Source organism: Pleurodeles waltl, chromosome 12, assembly GCF_031143425.1.
Source record: "Pleurodeles waltl isolate 20211129_DDA chromosome 12, aPleWal1.hap1.20221129, whole genome shotgun sequence".
Lineage (NCBI taxonomy): Eukaryota > Metazoa > Chordata > Amphibia > Caudata > Salamandridae > Pleurodeles > Pleurodeles waltl.
The window spans coordinates 677378734-677403846 of NC_090451.1; the positions used below are offsets into that span (position 1 = coordinate 677378734).

Consider the following 25113-nt stretch of genomic DNA (forward strand, 5'->3'; position numbering starts at 1 on the left):
AATTCAGTTAAAACCAATTATAATTGATAAAACATCATCAAAGAGAATATTTGTGTTCCAGCAGGAACTAGAAAACTGGGGGCAGCGCATTTATGTTAATATAGCACATTTTCCTTATTTGCTAAAGGTGCACCTTTTAAAAAGCGCTTTTAAGTGAAAAATGGAGCTGCCGCTTTAAAGCTGCTCTGAGTTTCACTGTGCATGCGGCTACCTGCCTACACTTTTAAGGGGTTTAGGAATCCCCTGGCAGGTGGGGGCAGTGAGTGCCCACCTGCAAGGGGATGTCCGAGGGCCCCCATCCAGAGGTGCTTCACCTTTTAAGTGGCACACTGTCAGTGCCCCTCCTGACCGCTTCTTTACCTCTGCCCCCACGTCTATAATACGGCTTTGGTGCAGAGGCAAAAGGATTCACTCATTTGCACGGGGCCAGGCCCCCATGCAAATTAGGGGACCACCCCTGGTAATAACGCTGGTGCTATATGTTCGCCAGCACTATCTGTGTTACAGAAAGGGCTGCAAGAGTGTCTGCAGCCCTTTCTGTAATACCAAAGTGCCCCCGCAGGGTGCAAAGTGGACACAAATGTTCATTGGCACCTGGGCCACTTTAATCGGCTCCGGATTAGCTGTGCTGTTTAGTTTAATATTGATAGTGTTTGGTGATTAAAAATGTTTATGTAGAGACCCACTTGTTAGGTCTAGGGGAGTAATGAACTAAAGCATCCACCTCATGAACCTCTGGTTGACTTAACCCCCACTGGCAAAAATTCAGCTGGGTTCAGTCACCATCTGCGGTTGATAACAAAAGTGCCTTTGAGATTGGTAACAGTACAAATCTATCAAGATTCAAGAGTCAGGAAGCCTTTCAGGGTGAACCTAGCTTTACAAGAATTTATATTTTTACTATCCAATAAAACCTTGAGGTGCACTGCACATTTTCCCTTGCTATTCAAATCAAGGCTACAATACATCTAATCCTGATTACCTTTGTCGGTCTGCCCGTCTAGCAATGATGGAGATAAAGTAGAGCCCACGTTAAGGCTGAAGCCTCTGTCCCCAGTTACCCCACGGATCAGTTCTTTACAGTGTTTCATTCATGTTGGTATAGTGTGTGAAATGAGGCAGAATACCAGGCTATTGGAAAGACAAATAGGTTAAAGACAATTAATGAGAAATGGGAACTTTGGGGTATCACTCAAGATATTACATTTGCTTTGGCACATGCAGGGGAGTATGGCAGACTGAACAGCCCAGCCCCAGTTAAATACTGTGCTGACAATGGACCAAGCAAGCACATAATCTCGGCTTTTTTCAAAAGTACCTGATCTCCTGTTCCCATTGCCAGGAAACTCTCCTACTTGTGATGACCTATTAAACGTTAACTTGATTGTAAAAGCACAGGTATTTCCACTGACTTTAGCACAGACACACTGTTACTGGCTTCACTGTACTAAGCACCCCACTCATAGGATTGTGTAAGCACAGATAGACAGATTCTCACAAAGTAACAGCCTCTTAGTAAGGCACTAAAGATCTGGGTGTCTACGCTAGGTTATAGGCATTCATTTTTGGCTTGTTTGTAACAATAGTCTGAAAGGCAAGTACATCTGATGGCTAATGATTTAAATTCAAATGCTTAAAAACTAGTGTAGACATTCCTGCGAGTATACAGAAATGTCACTTTCCTGGCATTGAACCGCTGCCCAGTCCTGACCCTAGTTAGGAGACAACAGATTATTTTTTGCTTTTGGCTGTGGTGGACACCTCACATGTCTGGTAGTTCAGGCCAGGACACACTTATCTTGCCCACCTCCACTATTGGGAGTTATGGAAGGCACCCAAATCACCTACCCTGCCCCTGTCCCCCCGTCCGTCCCCTAGGCAGACAAAAAAGTCTCCTCAGGTCTCTAGGCATTTACCACAGATTGGGCCAATTAACCATGTGTCTAATTATGCAAGATCCCATTGCTGAAATTATTCCCTGTATCCCTCTGGCATGTGTGTTATAAACGAGAGAAACGCAGTAAAAGGGCCAGAGATACCCAACAGCAGTGTGCAGCAAATACACTGCAAGAGAAGAAAATTACAGACAAATACACAATTGAAACCCATAGTTTCTCGATTCTGAACCATAAAATATATTTCTTTTTCTGAGGACTCACGATCTATACAACACTGAGTTACTCGCAGCTCTACATGACACAATCCTCAGTACCTGAGTAGCAGTTGCACAACAGAACGACAGTGCAAGGCACCAGCACCTTGGAGAACTGAGGCTCAGTGTACCTAAGTTTAAGGGGCACAGATGACTGCACAACTGTGAAGTAATGTCAGCTATGGCAAAAGGGATGCAGGAGTATGCCACATTTGCAAATGCAGGAAGTGGTAAGCACACATTAATGACACGTCATGTGATAACGAGCAGATCACTCAATTTGAGTTAACCTGCCTTCTTTGCAAAAAAGTAGGTTTTATTCACATCTTTAAATAGACAAAATTCACATTCACGTATGGAAACATTTACAGACTTGTTCTGGGTATGCATCTGCATGTGCTTACTGTGGTGGACACACCATAGCACACTGCCTTGTTATTTAAATTAACATGCAGCACATCCAGGCCTTCCAGATCTTTGTAGCACACATGTCAAAACGACGACACCAACCCAACTTCAACATAGTGCATGAGCAGTTCCCCATCTGTCGGCTTCTAATGATCTCAGACATTCGATACTGGGAAAGGACCACCTCAGGGATGGAAAGGAGCCTTCTTCAGGCCAGGGCTCTACCTCTCTGCATCATTGTTTCCTGCCTGATGCCTTCTTTTGTTGGCCAACCATCAGATAACACTTGTCGGCTCCAAGTACCCAGCGTGACAGGAAGCACTAGCATCGGGGATGTCCTGATTGGTGGCATCTTCCCTATCCATGCTGATCGGGTCTACTCAGAAGTCTTGTCAGCACCCTTCACAGAAAATCCTGCCCCGATCATCTGCCAAGCGTAAGCGATGAGTTACTTCTATGAACATTTTACATGGTTGATTCCTTCCGTGATCTATGTGCAAGAAGTGAGCTGTGAGATTGTAGAGTGTAAAGGAGGGATATTTGATATTTAACTTCCCGAAAACTGCAAGGCGAATTAGAAAGCGGCAAAAACTGATATTTCTTTTTGATACTGGCAAACTGATTTAGAGTTGAGTTCATCGCATATCAACCATTTTTTGAATGAAAAGCTAAACCAGGTATAGCATCCGCCAGATGAATTTTCGCAACTACACCCCTATGGTAGAGGAAATACCATTTGCGGTTTCTCCCCTTAATTTTTCATTTCCTCTAAAAATTGAAAGGTTATACATTATCAACTAACTGGAAATCTGTCCATCAACATATAGCTGTTGTTTTCTCTTCAGAGATAAGTAATGAATTAAATGTGTGATGTGAAAATGTAATAAAAGATACCACATGCAAGAAATAGGTCACATAAAAAATCTCTGCCTCAGAGGCAGGACAATCAAAATTGGGCAGAGTGGCGACCGTCAGTTTCTCCCTGTTGACTTTGATCTTCTTGTGATGCATACCCTAAGTACTGCAGCATTTCATCACTTAAATGTGCCTCCGCACTAAGGGGCAGATTTAATAAAAGTAGCACTGCACCCAGAGAAGCGCCCCTTTTATTGAGCCCCTTAGCGCCCCCCTACCACCACTTTTGCGCTGTATTTAAAATATTCAAAATACGGCACACCATTGCACAGGGTAGGGGGCAAGAGTCTGATTTTTTGACACTGTTGATGTACTGTTCAGGGTTAGCGCCAACATTTTGGTGTTAACCCTGAACAGTACACAGGGGCCCATTGTAACCAATGGTATGCCCCCTTTTAACGCCTGCACTGAGCAGGAGTTAAAAATGCCCAAAAATGGCGCAAATAAATCATTTAGATTTCTTTACACCATTCTTTCAGTCCCTCCTAACTGGGAATCACCCGCCTTGCATACATTATGCTTGACGCACTTTGTAAATCTGGCACTGCGATTTTTGCCTCATTGGGCCACATTAGGGTAAAAAATGTAACAAAAATGACACCATTGTGGCGCAAGGAGGCCCTAGGCAGTCCTAACTTCTTTAGTATGTATTAATCTTGAATCAACAATTGATGACTTTAACAAAGGTCGAATGTGAATGAAATGTGAGCGTGCGAAGTTGCATTTCATCACACCCTTGAACTTTCTTTTTTACACTTAGGCACTTGCACTTTGTTTACGGCTGGTAGAGAAATACAAGTGTATTTTAATTTCACTCACCTGATAGTCAGGAGAAGCTGATTCGATGAAATCTGGATGGTTAGCATTCTCCGCAATTTTGTTTAGAGCTGAGTTGAGAATTGTATTTGCTTTACCTTGGGCTATCCTACGTTGGATGCACACCAGTGACAATAACATTTGCACCATGCACTCGCAGTATTTTGGCCCCAATTTACAAACCAGGCATTAATGAGGAGGCTGTTATTATACATATTTTGTGCTCACTGTTACTACCAGAAATATACCAGTGCAAAATTCGAGTAAGCTCAATTTACACTTTACTGTAAAGAAGCTCTAGTGCAAAGATGGGTGCAAACATCGATGGCACCGGTTGTGCCTTTGTTTATAGGTTTATTGTATTGTAATCACATTTAAAAGCGGGTTCTACCACTGACGAGGCATTGAATCACCACAGAGATGGTGTGAAAACTGAAATGAACTGTGGACAATCTGCAAAACGACAATAATAAAGATGAAGGCTTACATGCAAGTGATTTAGAGTGGGCTGTGCTCAGAGAGGAGGGTACAAATGATGGAGAGTAAATACATGTTCATGTGAAAGAAAAAATAAAGGAAACAATTGAAAGATTTAGGTGAAGATCAGTTTCACATGCAAGGTTTTAGGGGCCAGATGTACTAAAATGCAATTTTGCATTTTCTAAATAGCGACTTCGCAGAAATCATCATTTAGGAAATGCAAAATGCTATGTACAGAGATACTGATATCCTAATAGCGATTCCTACAAAGTAGGAATCGCTATTAAGAAATCGCAAATAAGGAATCCGATTGCATTTGTTTCAATGGGCTGGTTGTGCATTTCCCAAATAGTGATTTCCTATTAGAAAATCGCTATTGGGGGAATGCAAAACCAAGGATGGTTATGGACAAAAGGCACCCCTTAATGCACCCCAAAAATAGGGGTGCAAATGTAGAGCACACATATGCCCAAGGGGCATGTGTATAGTTTATTGCAATAAATAAAAAGCATTTTGGGCGCCTTTTTTTTTTTTTTTTATCGCATATGGTTACCATTGACTTTAAGTTGATGGTAACTGCATTTCCTAAATTCCCAAATTGCATTTAAGAAATGCTTTGTACATCAGAACAGGAATCTAAAATAAGTAATCCTTATTTGCAATTTCCTGTCCTGGGGATTACAAAATTGTGATTGCTACAGGGTAGAAATCGCAGTTAGCCAGGCCTTTGTACATCAGAAAAGGCTATTTTGCATTTCTTAACCGCCCAAAACACTGATTCGGACCGTTAAGAGATGCAAAAGGGCTATGTATATCTGGCCCTGGATATACAGAGGAGAGATTTTGAAATTACATTGTTTGCAGGTGAAGTACCATTCTAAAAAATGCTGATTCGCGTTTCCTCCCTGACAAATAATGCAAGATTTGGTTTATATAACATTAGCCATTCGCACCAGAAAAAGAAAATCCTGAATGGGGATTTGGTTTTATTAGTGTCTCTAGGGTAACAGTAGCATTTAGAATTAAATGGCAAACCAAATTATGTGCAAGGGTCAACTAAATGATGTGCCATGAAATTGCAACTTAAGCAGTAGAGGGTCACATTAAGTGGCAATATTTTGTCATATTAACAACAAAGTATTCCTATATTGTCAAAGGTTTCAACTCATTAGTACAAATCTAATACTAAACACATCAATCATTAGCAGAAAGGTGACCAACTTATCTTTGCAACCATCTGCCCTTAATAAAACCTTGTGAGGCACATTTTGCTGTTTGTTTGTTTAGCAATTTTGGACCCATTTGTCCTAGGAACTGTTTTCTTTGTAGAAATCCACAAATGATGCCGTGTTCAGCAAACTATGCAGGATGTGACACAAACTGATAGTAACATGGACAATTCCTCAGGTGGAAAATCGCATAATTCCATGGTGTGCCGCATAGCTAAAACCACTGTCAAAGATAATAGTTACCAAAGGTGAGACCCATTTGCTTTGACAATGCTTGATTTAATTATTGCTTCCTAGAACTTTAAAGATATAAAAGTAAAAATACATGTTAAGTAAACAGGCATGAGCCTTTTTTATATTACGTTTTGCATTCACTGTTTTTGGCTACATCTAAGCATCTCTTCCTGGTCCGCCATGTGATGGCCATGTCTGTGTGACTCCCTGCAATCTGTGTTCCAGATTCAGTGCACAAAACTACCAGTGGCTTCGGGCCATGACCTTCGCCATTGAGGAGATTAACAAGAGCCCTGATCTCCTTCCCAACGTCACTCTGGGCTTCTGGATCTATGACTCCTGCATGATGCGACAGCGGGCACTGCATGGCACCTTCTGGCTGTTGGCGGGGCAGAAGGAACCCTTCCCCAATTATCGGTGCTTGCACAACCCACCACTGGCTGGCATCGTCGGGGATGGAGGATCGTCCAATTCCATGTTGATGGCACGAGTCCTGGGTCTCCTACGCATGCCCCAGGTGATCAAGTACTTTTAGCATATGATTATGTTAATGTTTTGACTTGGCAACATGCATTGGATTAGACTGACTTTTAAGGATCTTGGAGTCAGGATTTGAGAGGAATTCGAAGGGTGTTTGATGTGTAACTGCCCAGTTACTCCCACTTTGAATTTATTATTTACAATTAGCAGTATACAACATAACTATTTTTTCCGAACTTGCATCAACTTTCAGTGCAAACCTCTACTTGCACTCAAAAGTTGGTTAAAGCTATTGATTGCAATGCACACAACTCTTAAATTAATCTGGGCCTAAATCTCCCTTCAAACTCCACAGGATTTAATTATTGCCACTCAACACTTGGTACAGATTCTGATCTGAGGGCTCATTCTCACCTGTGCTTTTCAAGTAAAAGTCGAAAAAAAATTGAAACGCTGATACCTGAGACTTGGAGTTCGAAAATTGTAAAATCTTACTCAAAAGTGGAAACTTGCTAAATAGCGTTATGCTAACTAGTGGTGAAAGAGTGAAGGAATTTCAGGTAGACATTATATACGTATGTTTTGCTGAACTAATAAAAGTAATGAATATTAATTATTTTATTTTTGGACAGATCAGTTATTTGTCAACAAATGCCCTCCTGAGTGATCGGACTGAGTTCCCTTCGTTTTTCCGGACAATCCCTAGTGATGACTTCCAGTCGCGTGGACTGGCACGCTTAGTGATACACTTTGGCTGGAACTGGGTGGGTCTACTGGCTGATGACAATGACTATGGCCAACAGGGCATTCAAATTGTTAAGCAGGAGCTCCTCAAGGTTGGAGCTTGCATTGCCTTCTCTGAGAACATTATTCTCAACCGAGCAGACAGGAATGCCTTGCATATTGTTCAAGTCATTAAAACCTCTACTGCTAATGCAGTTGTCATCTTCGCTCTTGACACAGGTCTAGCTCCCCTGCTGAATGAGCTAGCCCGGCAGAATGTCACCCAAAAGGTATGGATCGCCAGTGAGGGCTGGTCAACATCTGCCTTGTTCTCCATGGAAAAGTATAGAGAGCTCCTCACTGGCACAGTAGGCTTTGCAGTCCACCATGGGGAAATGCCAGGTTTCCAAGAGTATTTCACTACCATCAATCCTGAAACATCTCCAGGTGACATTTTTATCACAAAGTTTTGGGAGGAAGTCTTTGGGTGCAAGTGGGTCGACCTAAAGGCATCAGAGACCTACATGTGGATGAACAACACTCAAATGTGCACAGGCACCGAAACATTAAGCAGAATTCCTAGGATCTTCGATGAGACCAACTTACGGATCACCTACAACTCCTACAGCGCAACATATGCATTGGCTATGGCCTTGCAGGACCTGAGTTCCTGCACACAGGGGCACGGCCCCTTCCATCAGCGGTCCTGTGCAGACATCATAAATTTACAACCCTGGCAGGTGAGCTCTGTATCTGATGCACGAATATTCCTTTCTTCCCTTAAACTGGGGCAGTACATTTTCTTCTAATTTTTTTAACTATGAAAATGATCTAAACGTTTAACCAAAAACATGTCCACATTGACATTTATCTGTTCTCTTCTTTAGCAACAGCACCTCCTTCTACAACAACAAAGCAATCTGCATTTTAAACATAAAAAAAACAAACACAAAAAATAAATTGTAGAGTTTCCACCTAAGTTTGGAAAAAGTATATATTAGGATGGATAAACAATATCAGGCAGGATTCACAGGCATATTAGAAAGTATATGCATAAAACACCCCTTAAAATATCTGGGAAATTGGGTTACTGGTTGACTGGGGTGTGAGTCCTGGTCAAACAACAACCACCATCCTAGTTAGAAAAATGCAAAGGCAAACGCCAAATTAACCTGTGCTCAACCTCCTGGTAGTTTGTCACAGAGCCGTCAGGCTTAACTTAGAGGCAAGTCATAAAGTATTTGTAGAACACTTCAGTAAAACAGTGAAAACATCACACAAAAGTATCCCACACTAGGTTAGAAGAATAGGGCAAAATTTTATGAATAAATCAAGACCAAACAACAAAAATCCAATCAGCAGAACCAGAGTTCTGAAATCTTAAAGAATAGTCTGCCACCTCAAAGCATAAATTGCCAAACATGGTTATCTGGTCGCGCTGGACCAAGTAAAATCCAAACGTTCGGGCCGACTGCGGTGGAGTGTGGGCCAGATACAGTTCCAGATTAGTGCTACTGAAGTTTTACCTTCTCAAGTTTTGTACCAAATGTCCTGGTTCATGTGAAAGAAGGTCGCCGGGAGCAAGGAGAGTAGCCCTGGAGATGGTTGGCATGGTTCTATGAGCCAGTCAGGCAGGGTGAAGCCTCACAATGGCGATCCATGCAGGCAGAAGTTGCTTGAGGTGTGAAGAGATGGACTTGCGGCTGCTCATGTGCTTATTTTTCGTGCGAGCAGTGTGGTTTCAGTGTGAACGGCCCATTCGCTGTCGTGAAAAACCTAAAACCTGGAGAGCTACACCAAAGGACCAATACCTGAGAGGTGTCTATTGGGAGTCAGGAACTCAATGAAAATGTGTCCGAGAGATATGGAGAGTCTGTTATGGAGCCTGAAGCTTAGATCAGATGGCCAGCAGACTAGCCCTTTCAGCCACCCACTTTGCAGTCCTGGGTCCAAGATGAAGTTGCAGGTCTAGTTCTTCTCCTGCAGGCAAGAGGGCAGCAGGCAACAAGTCAGCACAGCCACTCAGCAGTTCCTTGTAGACCAACAGTCCAGCAGAGTTGCAGTCCTTGTAGCAGCACAGCAGTCCTTCTTCCTGAGAGAGTATCCACAGGTCCAGAAGTGAACTGAAACAGGGGAGTCTGAGCTCCTGTATTCATACCTTGGTGTCTCTCACTCTGGAAGGTGGAAGAAACTTCTAGACAGTGGCTTTGGTGTGCATGGGGGATCCCTGTCTCCCCTGCCCTGGCTCCAAACCGTCTGGAAAGACAATACAGGGTGTTAAGCTCTTTGTGTGCAGACAGGACACATCATATTCGGGTGTAAGTGAGGCTGTGTCAAGCCTCTCCCTCTTGTCCTGCCCAGTGTGATCTGTTAAGTCACACTTAAGGTCCCATTGTGCATGACTGTCTAGGAGGAATACACAAAGCCCAATTGCCAACTATACCCAGTCATGTGGCCAATGACAGGCTGCAGGCACCAACTGACTAAAGCAAGAAAATGGCAACCTTCTGAAAGTGACATTTTCAGGATTGTAATTTAGAATCCAACTTCACCATGAGTTAGGATTTTAAATTGGGATTAAAGAGACACCAAGTGTGAATCAGGTATCTCTTCCCATTTGGAAGGTACAGTTATGAAAGGTAATAAGGCAACTCTAATGTTACCCTATGGGAGAGATAGGCTTTGCAGTAGTGGAAAATGAATTTAAGAGTTTTTCACTATCAGGACAAGTGAAAATTAACTGTACAGGTCCAACCTTTTGACCGCATTGGACTCTGCCCTTTGAGCTGTCAAGGGCTTCCCCTAAGTGTGAAATATTTTTTTATAAAGAGGGAACATTTCAGCATGGAAAAAGGTTTATTTTGCCAGGTCAACATGGCAGATTAAAACTGCACATTCAGGCTCTGCAACTGCAGGTCTGAGGCATGTTTTAAAGGGCTTCCTAAGGGGCTGGCACAATCAGTGCTAAAGGCCCACTTTTAGCATTTAATTTACATGCCCTGGGCACATGCTTTGCACATTACTAGGGACTTTTAAGCTAAGTAAATATGCCAAATGGGTATAAGCCAAATCTACTGTATTTAAAAGAGAGAGCACAAGCACTTTAGCACTTGTTGGTGGTGGTCAAGTGCACGGAGTCCTAAAGCCAATAAAAACAAATTCTGCAAAAAGGGGAGGAGAAAGGCAAAATGTTTGGGGGTAAACTTGAAGAAAGGGCCAGGTCCTGCAGTAATGTTAATGAAATGCAAACTAATACATTGTCAATTAACATTACAGTATGTTTACAATCAATAAATGGTGACAATCACCTGAAAAATTCTGAAAACGAACAGGCACCCCAATAGCAATGCAATTACTCGAAAGACTGAATAGTTTGAACAGTGCTTACAAGAACGAGCCATCACAGCATTACCTGAACACGTTGCAAACATTTATCTTTCATGATGCTAATAACTGCAAATACCCAAAACAATCTTTAGCAGATAAATCACTGTGACAACAAAAAAAAACAGTGTATCGGCAAACTGCTGAGCAAAAGGACAATAGTTAAGAATTTCAGAAAGGGAGTGAATGTAGCTGGAAAGATAAGCCAAGCTCGTGGATCAGGGTTAAATTGTGGTAATCTCTGAAGACATTTGCATCCCAAGGGAGCAGGAGATCTGTGTCACACCTCCTTACAAAGGCTTAAGAAACTTAGTTGATGAAAGGGGCAAACTGTAGTCTGATCAACAGCAACAGGTGCATAACCTCAGGCACAGCAAGCTTAGCCTGGGACATAAAAGCCTCTGTCAACCCTGCTGATCTCAAGCCAATTTCTAAAGCAGCAGAGTCATTGAAGAATAAAATATCAAACAGTTGTTCCTGGGAGGGATTGTGCTCTTCTGAACTTGTAGAAGCAGTTTCTCGAAGCTGTGAGCTTTGTCCATGTCTCTGGACATCTTGTGCTGGCTCGAGCTTCCACAAAGGCAAAGCAGGCTAGTGGATACTCCACAAAGGCAAAGCAGGCTAGCAGAGCTTCATTAGTGACATCATTATTGTTCCTAGTCAGAAGAAAACGGGAAGCACTCAACTTACGCTTCTAGGTACACCAAAAGGAGCCAGATCCACACGGCTCTTAGTCTGAGACCCTCTTAATAAATGCATCAGGGATACTGATACTTCAGCAATCTGCACTTTAGAATGCAGAATTACTTTGGAAATGAAGGGTATCCATTATGGCTTCAGGAACTGTTCAGAAACTGATGTTACTGTAGCAGGTCGTTATCCAGACACTTATCCTGTCAGGTTTTGCCTGGCAAAAATGTTTCACTAAAAAACAAAGTCTGGGGTCATTTTTCCTGCAAAATTCCTGCATGACTCGGACTTCACATTCGGTCAGTAACTTCTGTTCTGAGAGACTTCGAATGGGGGCCTGAAAGGTGTTCCCCTAGTGAGAATTTGTGGTATTACTGACCCGAACAAGGTGCTCAATAGAAAATAATCTGAAAAATCTTGGGGGGGGAAAGTCTCATGTCTAACACTAAACCAAAACAAATCAAATCAAGAAATTGTCTCTGTCATACTGATAGTCCAAGATTTTCCCTCTGCAATCCACAGATATGGATGTTTTTTGGCTGAATTTATTCCATATCTAATCCAATAACTTCAAGTATTTTCTGGAGGTGCCAAGCCCACTGACATGGAAAGTCTGGCGCTGCTCAAGGCAACGGCAACTATGAATAATTGTGCTAAGACTGAGGGAATGCAAGGGTCTTGTGACACACCGGCCAGAGTTTCATGACAAATTAATGGAGACCATTACCGCAGAGTGAGGCACTTGACAAACATAGGAAAATCAGTATGCCTCCAAATGTTAGTATGTAAAGAAAGAGCACAACACAGTCTAACCTCCCTTAATCCAATTTCCTCAGCACTAGGTCAGCCGGAGTAGGGGGCAAACCAGTTGCCTTTCTCAACCAATGTAGGCACACGCCACAATGTTGCATTGCCTCCACCTTTCTGTGGCTACATGCTCTGAAAATAGCAGTGGACAATTAATGCCATGCACTACCCATATGCTCATGAATGGTGAAATGAGCAGAGTGCCACAAGTGTTTAGTGAGACAGCCTGAACTATTGCATAAGGCACTCATCCCCTTGTGAACAGGATCATGACTGAAGACCACGGGAAGGAATTAGGCACATTCTGGGATAGACTGATGCCTTTGTATTTAGGGCTGAGCAAAATGCCTTTCCACTGCTTCCTTAGTGGAGCAGCCGAATTGGCTAACATCATGTCCCATAGTCATTTTGTATCTGTGGGATCGCGTAGGATTCAGTGGAGCACTGAAATATACTTGGTGTCCTGCTTCCTATACCCTGTGAAGGTGTACAATACTAAGGGCCTGATTTGGAGTTTGGCGGACGGGTTACTCTGTCACAAAAGTTAAAGATATTCTGTTCTCCGAAATAACAATCTCCAAAGACTATTATGGGATCATAATACGGTGGAAGAGATATCTGTCGATTCACTTTGATACATGGGTGAATGTTAAACTTGGGGGAGGCTCACACCTATCTAGGGCAGTTAAAACAACAGTCGGTGTTAAACAAGGCCGTGTATTGGCCCAAACACTCTTTAACTTGTACATAGCAGATCTCTTTGCCAAGTTAAATGATCAATCATCCCATTCCCTCTATCTGAGCGGACGACAACTATCTAATATGTTATATGCAGATACATTTAAATCAGGTCACAATAGTGGATTATGACACTGGTCCATAAAACCACAGGTGCTTTAGATAATTTTATTGGCTATCCATGGAACACTTGTGTAGTCGATGCGCATTCCTGTAGCATTGTGTCAGGCATTAAGGGTGTGCTTGTGATGGCAAGGGATTATGACGTATTGATGTCTCCCCATTCTTTTCTCCACACCTACTTCTGGTCTGACTCTTACATTCCATATTTGTAGTGCTGGTGCACTGGCCACAAGGCCACAATATGATATGGAGAGAGGAGGTATTCATGACCAGCACTACTCATCGATTATATCTTTGAGTTTTAGTTTTATCACTGACTCCCTTGGCGGGCCCCTTTGGAGTGGTACTCAGACCATCGCCCCAACCCTGAATGACCTTCTCTGTATTTAAAGGACCATCATATGCATGAATGCAAACATACTGTTACCTCTACCTACCTTAACTCTCACCCAAACTTTTGCCTTTTGCTTGGCAGAGAGTACACACAGATCTCTTCATCAAATGGCTCACCAGTATTATACACTGAAGCCTTCTAGATATGCATAGAAGTCTTAAGAAGGTGCACTTACCCCTAACCTAGCTTACAATGCAGATCAGCTTCTACCTGTCCAGTGCAAGGGATTATCATTCATTCACAGTGTAATGGGAAAGGGTCTTTTTGCAAAACGTAAGTCGCCTACATCATTAATATTGATGGAGTGAGAGCCAGCTTGTGATTCATTATGAACATTAGTGAATGCTGCGATGGAAGCCTACACAGCACGGCAGACGTCCGGCCCAGTGTTTGTATTAACAGTGGTCCTGCATTGTGATTCCTGCACATTAAAGAAACATGGGTCACAATGCCACAGGTATTGGCACACTGTGATTGTGACTTTGGGAAGTGCACACAGTGGTCAATAGTACCATTGTCTGCCCATCCAGATTTCCAACTTGCACAACCACACTGAACATCCTACACTTTATATTTTCCACCTGTCCTCGGCAGACCCTAACCATTTCATGCTTAGTCACATTTGTACATACCAATGTGAGTCACAGTGGAGGGAGGATCTCAACTTGACTTGACGTGACTGCCAATGGATCACAATTCATACATTTTGATAAATACTGATAATTATGACTCACAGGACACTTTTGCAGAACATTTGAACTTTGTGTTGCAAAGCCAATTCCACTGGCTGTGTGAATGAAATTGTGCGTCAGGCCTGGCTTTACTGTCACATTTTTCTTTGTTGCCCATTTTGACGTAGAGATGGAGAGAAAATAGAATGCATAGAATAATTGCAGTTCACTCCACTCCTTGTGACTTCGACCCCGCATGTGCTCCTACTTATGCCTCCACATTCTTCTGCTGCCATCCACAATGTATTTGTTCCTAGAGTTGATTTTTTTTTCCGTTTCCACATGTGTTGCTCTGTTTACCATTAAAGTTCACATGATCAACTCAGTTAACCGATATTCCACTGTAGGTTTTCCACTACCTTGAAAACATCAGACTTCGATCTAAAGATGGCAAAGTGGTCTTTATGGAAGGCAGCATAAGTCCAGCCGTGCAGTATGACATCATTAACTGGCAGCTGAGCACTCAGGGAACCCTCGGGCACAAGAAAATGGGCAGCTACGACTCCAGTGCTCCACCACAGCAGACACTAACAATCAATGTCAGTGATATCCAATGGTCAACAGGGAAGACACAGGTATATTATGCAATGACATTTCTTTCTGAGGAGTTTTTGCTAAAAGACAAAGTATTTCGCAGTTATTGATTTAAGATGCGCCCTTGCATTTTATTCAACATCTCTAAAACATACAAAACAAGTTAGAAGCGAATTTCTTATTGTGGATAATCCTTAGGTAGAATCTCGAAAAACTGTAACATTATTTCATCCACTAGTTCACTGATGGTAACATTACTGTCAATGAGATATCAGATACCTGGTTTACGCCGCAAATTTAACATTAAATTATGACACCAATCCGATTAGTGGAACACAGACTATGGCGTCATTTCAAGAGTCTGATGAAAAACTGTGACATCAATTGACATGGACTATGGCATCACTTCAGGTGTCAGATATCATTCTGGTGCATCACCCCATGCAGCAGATTACATACCGTGACATCAATTACATCAGACCACAGAATGTGGCATCAGCCCAGATGCCATACATCAGACGGCGACAGTTCCAGACACCAGGCCCCAGACTTTGGCATCATTTCAGCCACCACATTTCCACCAGGTCTCTCTACTACCCTGCCTTTAGACGAGTGTGACATAGTAGTGCTGAGTTATGGTGTTGGTCATGTAGGTGGTTCAAATTACAGTATTCTGCTGGTTGAAATAGTGTAGCACTTTACCTGTTAAGTCTCTCGGAACCAACTATGTATTAGGGAATCTAACTATGTAACCTTTAATGTACGGGGGGATTCGAAGGCTGGGACAGAGCACAGGGTGCGCGGGTGCACATGTTGTTTGCGTACCGGGTTCATACCTATAAAGCATTGAGATGCTTTCAAGACAAAGTGTCGTCTTCACAGATTTGGGGGTGAGCTGATCCGGAGAACCCATGTCTGCAACTAGTCAGAACTGAAAAACGGTTGTGAATTTCCGTGGAGCAGCTCGTTGTATAATTAGATGAGGACTGCGTGTACAGTACAACTCTTGAAATGAATGTTAGGAAACAGTGTTAAGATGTCTAATGTGCACGGTACTAAGGATAGAAATTTTTGAACTCACTTCTGAATGTTATGAACCGTTACTGCCTCGAGCAGGTCTCGCGCACTGAATAGTATGCGCACTCATTAAAGGAATGTCATTGGTTGAGTGAAGCAAGATTCTTATTGGCTGACATACCGGAGCGTGTCATTGGTCAGTTAAAGTGAAGCAAGGTTTTTTTTTATTAGCTGCCTTAATCGGAGCGCGACATTGGCCAGTTTTCGACGTGTAGGCGGTTCACTGTGGACATGTACTCGCGAAGGAGTAAACGACGTGCCGCCATCTTGGAAAGATCATCGGCATTGTATTGATAGTATTTGTGGGTGCACATCGGCATGGAAGTTGTATTAGCTTACAGCGCTCTGCGGTCTAGTGCTTTTATGTCATTCCATTTCAGTAACTGGACCTTGAAATGAATTTATAAGGAAGTACAATCTATGAGCTTTGGCAGGTATATACGTAAAAGTAATCCTCAACTACCCTTTCATAGCAGTTCTATAGTGTTACTATAGTACAGTAAAAAATCATCATGGCATCTGGTAAGTGGAATGAGTGGAAATAGTACTTTGAGAAATACATAATCACACCTGAAAAATCCTGCTGCATTGTTTGGGTCCAAGTGGTTAGAAAGTGTACAACTGTGTACAAAAGAAACCCAGACCACAAAATCAGAGAGATGTGTTTAAAAAAAGCATTGGAAAATTTAGACACGTACTTCGAGTGACCAGAATTTTAAAGCCAAAAACCGGGACATTTCACAAAAATAGAAGAAGGACTGCAATTTTACTTCAACCCTGCGCAACAGATGATAGCGCTCATCAGTGTAGAATTTCAGGAGAGAGAACATAAATAAAAATGCTATTTTTTAAATCCAGTATTATGCTTGGTAATTAATTTGCTCTCTTGTAACACCTGCTAACTATCCCTGCTTTTCAAAACATAAAAAAGCACCTGTTACTGTTTTCAGTCGATCCTCTTGAAAAAAAATGGGACATGAGCTAAATTTACAAAAATTTGCTGGGACAGCTGGTGAAAAACTGGGACTGCCCTGGCAAATCCAGGACGCCCCCTCACCCTACAAGTACTTCAGTCCAAATGTGTATGTCACGTTAGACCATTTCACATTTTTTCATAGGAAGCAGGGAAAAGATGAATCTGTTGAACACTGTAGCTGCACTCAAGAATTTAGCCTTAATGTGTAGATTTGCAAACCCACATGACAAACTCACCCGAGACTAGATGGTTATGCATACTGCAAATCCTAATATCCAGGACAATTTATGGACCAAAGGGGTGGTCACACTCCAGGAAGTGGTTGATATTGTAAAAAAAAGCTGAGTTAAAGGGAAGGTGTGTGTAAAAGCAGTAATTTCTGAAAACAAAGATAAATCTGAAGATGATAAAGACAAACATGCAGTAGCCAAGGTTCAGCTAAAAATACATCTAATGGAGCACAAACGCAGGGCAGAGGAAGGGTGCAAGGCAAAAAGACAAGGAAATTAGTGGTGAAAGCATGTTTAAAGGTAAGTGTTACAGATGTGGAAACAAGGGACACTTGGTGAATGACAAAATATGTCCAGCTGCAACCAAAAATGTTCTGAGTGTGATCTGGTGGGTCATATTTTTAAGTGTGTGGGAGGAAAAAAGACAAAGTGTGAACATGCTTACACTGGGTTCTGATACTGAATCAAAGGAAACAGAAGAAGATGACGTAAATATGTGTGTGGAGTGTGGCTGAGGGTGTACTGACGGTGGGCAGTCAAAAGAAGAACCCTCAATGTGAAATATCAATTGGGAGTATTGTGATATCTACTGTAGCTGATTCTGGCTCACCTTATACAATAGTGAACCTAATGCCAGACTGTGACATCGGCCATTGCACTGGAGATGGTGACACAATCAGACCTCAGACTTTGTCCTGAAGCCTCATGTCAGTTTGTGGCATCCATTCTGTCTCTAGGCCCCAGACTAACAATATTCCAGGCACCACACCTCAGATTGTGAGGTCACGTTGAGAACCTGATGTAATTCTCTGGTGTCGCTTAATTCATCAGCGTGAAGACTGGAATCACTTTGAGCACCAAGGTTGGGTGTGTATGTGTGGGGCTGGGTGGGGGGGGGTGCAAACACACCACATGGCATGCCAGACTGACTCACAGTGAAAGTAGTTGTTTTCCTGCCAGCAAACTGCCAAGGGGGATTAAGAATATGCAAAGTTTGCTTCATATAAACATGTAGAGAGATGTGTACTGACCTGTGAAAAATAGTAGGCACTTTAAATTTTACTCTGACCGTGGTTAGAAAAAAGAGTGAGATAAGGGCCATTTAGCCACCCCCTGATAATGTGGCAAGCAGCATTTTGAAGGGTTATTATTTCTTTAGGTTACCCTTTTGCCCAAAACAGCGCTTTCCAATAGCATAACGTTGCCCCTATAATTGTTTCTACTATTCCTGCCCAATGTTCCCCCAGCCTCCCAGAAAAGGCTAAACAGGTGCCCTCTCTCATTTGGCTCCATGACAAGCTTTTTTGATCCATAATCACCATCCTGTCCTGCAAGGCTTTATCTTAAGAGATGGTAATGTCACAGGTTCCTAGCCTCATTATTTTGTAATAAATCTTTTTTTTCTCAATATTCTGGTCGGTGCAGTGAGAAGAAATTATGTTTTTGTCTCAGCAACGCGCAGGCTATTACAAACCTTAAAGTTTGGGAATCTGAGGTAGATTGAGCTAATGAACGTCTGGTCTTGTTCATAGTTTCCTGTTAGTCTAAACAATGTCTGAGTATTACCTGCATAGTTTTGAAAGGGTTCTTCAATGCATCTTGAAATGACTGGAAAAGGTTGCCAACTATCAGCAGCGAGGATGGGATTTTTCTAACCACACATTACTCTTGGCATTATTCGTGACCAAGGAAGGACTGAAATCGCCTGTCTACCAAATCCAGTACCCAACTAACTTAATGAAGCCTCCTCAGAACAGTAGGATGGTCAAGGTTGTCGAAAGCAACAATGTTTAGAAGAGAAATTATGAATTTCACCGAAAACAGAAGAATCCCTTCTGTGCTATGTTATACCTCTCTTGATGGGAGGGTCACTACTCAAGCTTTTCATTGGATGGAAGTCCTAAATGGTCTTGCTAGCATCATCTTCTGATAGAACGGTGAAAAATAGCGGACACTGCTGGGCAGGATCCTTATTAGGCAGTATCACCCTAATGTTCCTTCCCTGAAGTTTCAGCCTCTTGACCAACAATAACCTTCCAGACACCTGCCATTTTATAAAAAATTGAGATTTTAAGGCCAGGTGTCCAAGACTACTTTCAATAAACAATCCACTGCAGTAATAAAGAGCTGCATGGATGAGCACACAGCTTCCTCTACCTTCCTACTAAAACAACTTGTTTACATTTGGAGGTGGCATTATTTGTTACTTTTGGCGCTCTTCTAAAGAGGAGTTAGAACGATGTTTATACCACTCAGGCTGATACTTGTGACAGAAAGCATACACCACATGGATCAAATAAGGGTTATAAAGCTCCATGGTCCTCTAGGGGTCTGAGGATTTCATAACATGATGCATTTTACTAGCCAGTATAGGGACACACCTTTCGTGATTTAGCCATCATACTCCTACATTTCATCAGCAGGATCCCGAGGTCCTTTGTCTCTTATAATTTAAGATTACCCCAAACTGGTGTGTCCAATCTATTTTTCTCCTTTAAACCTAACGAGGAACCCTACTGGTAGCAAGTAGCCAGTCCAGGATGTGTTCTTTGAAATCGGGAGTAATAAAGAGTACTGGCCAAACCTCAATTAACTCATCAGGTCGCATGACACTTGGGCTTCTTTACCACGAGTGTCAAATTCAGCTACAAACTAAATAATAGAAACATTTTCTGAGAAACAAAATATTTGAGCATAAATGTTGTGGGAAAATAATAGAAATAACGCTGAAAACAACAGAAAAAATAGTTAAAGTATAATTTACTCATAAAACAATTTTAAATATAAAAACAGTTGTAGGCTGCAAGATCCTGACTATGGAGTCTTGTTTTGACATTAAAAAAGATGTAAGGAGATGAAAGCCTTTTCCACATGTGGACCCATGACCCGAAACAACATCTCCATATCCATCATGACCACCCAAACCCTGCTCCAAATTAGGGAAAGTTGAAGACTAATCTCTTTAAAAAAAATACCACATCACAATGCATTAATCATTTGCAACCTGATTCGAGGACTTTATACTTGTCTTTGACCCTGTACAGCACTCAGCTGCCTTTTGTCTAGGTTTGCACTATAGAAATACCATATACATATGTAGAAATGTAGAGGGAAATAGAGAAAGGTTTGAAAGGAGAAATAAGGGTATAAATTAGGGCCTCACATTAAAAATGGAAATAGGGGAAGACATGATAGGGAAAATATGTTTGTAAGAAGGGATTGAGGGATGGAATCGATGATGGTAGGAAAAAGGACCATGAATTAACAAATAGTGGAGAGAGGGAAAATAAATTTTGGATAACCATGTGAAGAGCAAATTTCAAAAGTTAACATCACACAGTGATTGAATGTGAGCAGGGTGGGCAGAGGGAAAAGGGAACTACTCAAAACTTGTAGATACCCAAGACAGATAATACACTATCAATAGCAATGTCAGTTATAGCATTATAAAGAAGCATGTAAAAGTAATTTTAACAAACATGAATTCTATGAATTGGTTTTTACCTAATTCTAAATGCAAATCAAGTTAAAATGTTTAGTGAAGCAGTATACATGACATGTTTTTGCCTAATAGATGTTTTGGTTATTATATGAATTTGTTTTTCTTTGAAAACTGGTACTAACTACTGTCCTTCCATAGTTTGTAGTCACCCTTTATAAATGCATTGCCTTCAATTGTGTCATTAGTTAGTAACAAGTCTAATTTAATTCGGTTTGAAACATAGAGTTAGTAGGTGGCAGGTGATAAATTACAACAATGATTCATTAGGCAGATCTATTTACAACTTAAGAACAATATGTTTGAAGGAATTGTACACTAAGGTACTTTCCAAGAGATTTTGAAAGACACTACTGCAATTCTTTCTTTTTATCCTGCCTGAATGACCTGAGAATGAAATTTCCTTCCAGTAGTAGTAAAAAGAGTGATGGCCAGGAAGTGTTGTCCAGCCAAGTATCTGCGACTAACATTTTATCTAAATTATTCTTAGGTAACAGCTCTTGTTTATCTCTCCACTCCACTGACATGAAGCAAACAGAAAGAGTGAAACATGTATGTTCCATTTATTCAGTAATATGCTTATCCTGATCCAAAGAGATTGCTTAAAACAGATCACTGAGAACATTTAAATGGAGAATAAGGAGAGGCAAAGCAGTATCGGAGGAGGGTCCCACTGACAGACTTAAAAAATAACGGAGCTGGGTCTGGCGGCTATGTAGGCTCATGCATCCATACCACAAACTTGTGTTTGACTTCAAATCCACAGGTTCAGTTCTTGGTGGGTCTAACCAGTCTTTCATCCTTCTGAGGTTGATTTATTGATTACAGTTGGGTGACAATAAACACTTGTTATCCAGCTGCAAGTGGTGAACATGTATTTTCCAAATACATTTTTATGACACTAACAATTGCTGGACGTGACAGCAAATTATTTATAAAATTCCTCCCTTTCAGCCACTAGTCAGCTCCTGGCTATGGTGGAGTTCATGTCTGTTTATCCATCGATGTTGATCCATGAAATGTAGCTACAGGAACTGTTTTAATTGCTAAACTAATAGAAGAACGTCTCTTGAGTCAGGTTGTTGAAATGTGTCAATCCTGGATATTGGACCTTACTTTGGTTTCTTATAGTGCTGATGACAGATTTTGCTTTGGCAGTCTTGGAATTCAGTTGAAATTTCAAAAAATGTGCTCTGTGTTCTTGGAATAACATCCTATTTTGATCTTGACACCAAGACATGATATTTGATGGAAGACCCTGAGAAGGTAGGGATATAGACACCTGAAAGAGTCTTTGGTTTTAGTTTTGGTGATAAACACATCTTCAAAATAAAATGAGTGTGAAAGAGCTTAGGTTAAGACAATATTATGAGTATCTGTTATTTCTACATGAAAGATACTAGAACTGGCTAAAGCCCACCTTTTACCTTTACTCGTCTTCCCTACAATAACAACTATTTCAGATTTTTTTGTACCATGCCCAGTGCCTAATTTGAGCCGGTGTTTTGGTGCTCAGAACCAGCACTTAGTCCTCAATACCATCTCTTATGACATATTGTATTTGTAAGGGTGTTATGGTAAGTAGTTGCATTGATACTGGCATGTGGCAGTGCTGACAGTGACTGTGGGTGGTGCAAGCCACAGTGGCCTCTTGAGAAATACCTTGAGCCAGGACACATTTTTTTGTCTTCTTTTTTACAAATTAAGCTCTAACTTTACCCTTTACATAGAGCCTTACAGTATCCTCCACATAAGTCTGAAACTATTGAAACATATATAATATACATTAAATGTTGTTTCATGTATAACTATGTTTTGTCTCCTAGGTCCCGCTATCAGTTTGCAGTTCAAGCTGTCGCCCTGGACTTAGAAAAGCTGCCAGACAGGGAGAACCCATCTGCTGCTTCCATTGTGTGCCGTGTCCCACTGGAGACATTTCCAACCAGACTGGTTCGTGGAATTTGAATATAATTTACAGTAAATGATAAAACCTATGATATTCCAATATATTCTTATTGTTCTCTTTCCTCCAGACTCAACTGAGTGTTTCAAGTGCCCATCTGATCAATGGCCTGATGAGAGGCATAAGAAATGCATCCCAAAAGTGGAGCAATTCCTTTCCTTTGGTGAGCCTTTAGGAGTCGTCTTAACAGCAGCTAGCATTTTCTTCTCATTTATTCCTCTTGCAGTCCTAGCACTTTTCACATATTACTGGAACACACCCATTGTCAAAGCCAACAACCGGTCTCTCAGCTACCTCCTGCTCCTTTCTCTCAGCCTTTGCTTTCTCTGCTCATTGGCTTTCATTGGTTATCCCACAGAAGAGAAATGCCTCCTCCGTCAACCAGCTTTTGGCATCACTTTTGCTCTTTGTGTTTCCTGCATCTTGTCCAAAACCATCATGGTTGTCATAGCCTTCAATGCCACCAAACCTAACAAAGATTTAAAACGATGGGTCGGGCCCAAGTTTTCATATGTAGTCATTAGTGTTTGTACACTTTTTCAGGTTCTTCTCTGTGCCTCTTGGTTGCTTCTCTCTCCTCCTTTCCCAGAAGATAACATCCACACTCAGCCTGGAAATATAATAATTGAATGTAATGAAGGGTCCCCCATTGCTTTCTGGAGCATGCTGGGATATCTGGGACTTTTGGCCACCATCAGTTTCCTAGTGGCCTTCCTCGCTAGAAAACTGCCTGACAGCTTCAATGAGGCTAAATTCATCACTTTTAGTATGTTTGCCTTTCTCAGCGTGTGGCTCACATTTGTTCCTGCCTATCTCAGCACGCGGGACAAGTTCATGGTTGCAATGGAGATTTTTGCCATTTTAGCTTCCAGTTCATCCTTGCTTTCCTGTATCTTTTTCCCAAAATGTTACATTATCCTGTTAAAGCCAAAGTCAAATTCCAGAAAATATCTTCTAAGCAAGAGAAAACGATAAACCAACTTTTTAGAATTGTGTTTTTTGCCAGAATTTCTGATTAATCAGGCCTGTAGATTTCCATAAAAAATATTGTCATTTTTGTTTTCAAACGGTTAATAGAATCTATTATATAGGTCAGCTGTGTAGGTACTGGTGAACTGAAGGTTGCATTTGCTCTTTTTAGATACAAGCACCTTTTAGGCAAGTAATAGTTGGTGAAGAGCAGATTACCACCAAAAATTATGTATGAAATTAGTAAACTCTTCTTTTTTCTGAATGGCCTCGATTGAAAAACATGTCAGTTTGCAGACAAGATGGTCCAAGAGCATTAGAAATGTTAAAGTTATAGTTTTACCTTACATTCATAATTTATGCACCACCTTCAAATTAATATAACTCCCACACCTCCATACACAGTGCAGTGAACGTGGTAGCCACACTACAATAACTGTAACCCACCACTCTACCATGCACTCACAAATTATGTGATTTGCAATGTCATAAGTGTTGTTATGAATGCCTTGATTTCATATGGTATACATGTTGTAATATGAAAGGCGTATGATCAGTAAATGGAGAATGCACAAGTTAGAGCTTACCACTCCCGCAGCCATTTCCTATGGAAAGCTGGCCCTATCTATAGCTATACAGTGGTGACCGCAGGGTCGGTATAGTAAGGGTAGCTTATAAAATATTACTTCATGTTAAAAAAAACGTAGACATTCACTGAAAAAACAAAGGTTAAAGTGATGTTACAACTAGTTATGCTAATAGTATCTTACTTTGCATTAACAAAAACATAGACCTTTACTGGAAATACCAAGGGTAAAGTCATATTATAGTTAGGGGAAAATGTCAGTTAAATTGTAATGTTTCAAACTAAAAAAATAACAGTAAAATGTACCAGTTATAGTTTACTGAATAAACTTGAAATTGTGCACTGCTTAACACCTCACATATTACATCACTCATGAAATGTTCTTTGACATCATAAATACATCACTAATGACAACCGAAATGACATAATTGATGACAACATGGAGCCTGGCGGGGTGCGAGGACTAATGCACCTACTGCAAGTATCTGTTTTTGACCTAATGGACACTGATTCAAATCTCAGAGGTTCAATTTACCTCTTCATCTTTTGAGGCTGATAAGCTGAGCACCATTGAGTTCGGCAGCAATACACATCTGTTATTTCAGTGCCAAGATACACTTAATATGTTTTACTAATGTGTATGCTATGTTATGCCTGAAGACTCCTGCCAAAGAAGAGTCTCAATCTTCTGCATTCTTGTTTGTTCTGAAGAAAGAAATCCCTAAAGCGAGGGCTTTCTTTCAGCAGACCTAAATAATTAACGTGTCCCTAATGGCAGAGACATTCTACACTTTTCCTATCATGCATCAAATGGCATTTCCTGGCTGGAAAATCAGGTAGCACACGTATCTCCCTAAAATTGGTTGAGTTTAAGCCATTGTGACCCAGCAGTCCTGTGATAGACAAGCTGCCATGCCAACGTTTTCAGCTGGTGAACATAGTTATTGGTCCACAGCCATAAATAAGACTTCTGTA

The 25113-nt window shown here is 41.3% G+C and overlaps 1 protein-coding gene across 1 annotated transcript; it reads left to right on the top strand.

Moving 5' to 3' along the window:
* Window positions 1-6380: 6380 nt before the first annotated feature.
* On the top strand, window positions 6381-23558 carry LOC138267235 (extracellular calcium-sensing receptor-like). Its single transcript, XM_069216091.1, has 5 exons — window positions 6381-6751; window positions 7347-8177; window positions 14652-14879; window positions 22447-22570; window positions 22654-23558. The coding sequence occupies exons 1-5, from the start codon at window positions 6494-6496 to the stop codon at window positions 23556-23558; spliced, it is 2346 nt and encodes a 781-aa protein (XP_069072192.1). The 5' UTR covers window positions 6381-6493.
* The last annotated feature ends 1555 nt before the right edge of the window (window positions 23559-25113 follow it).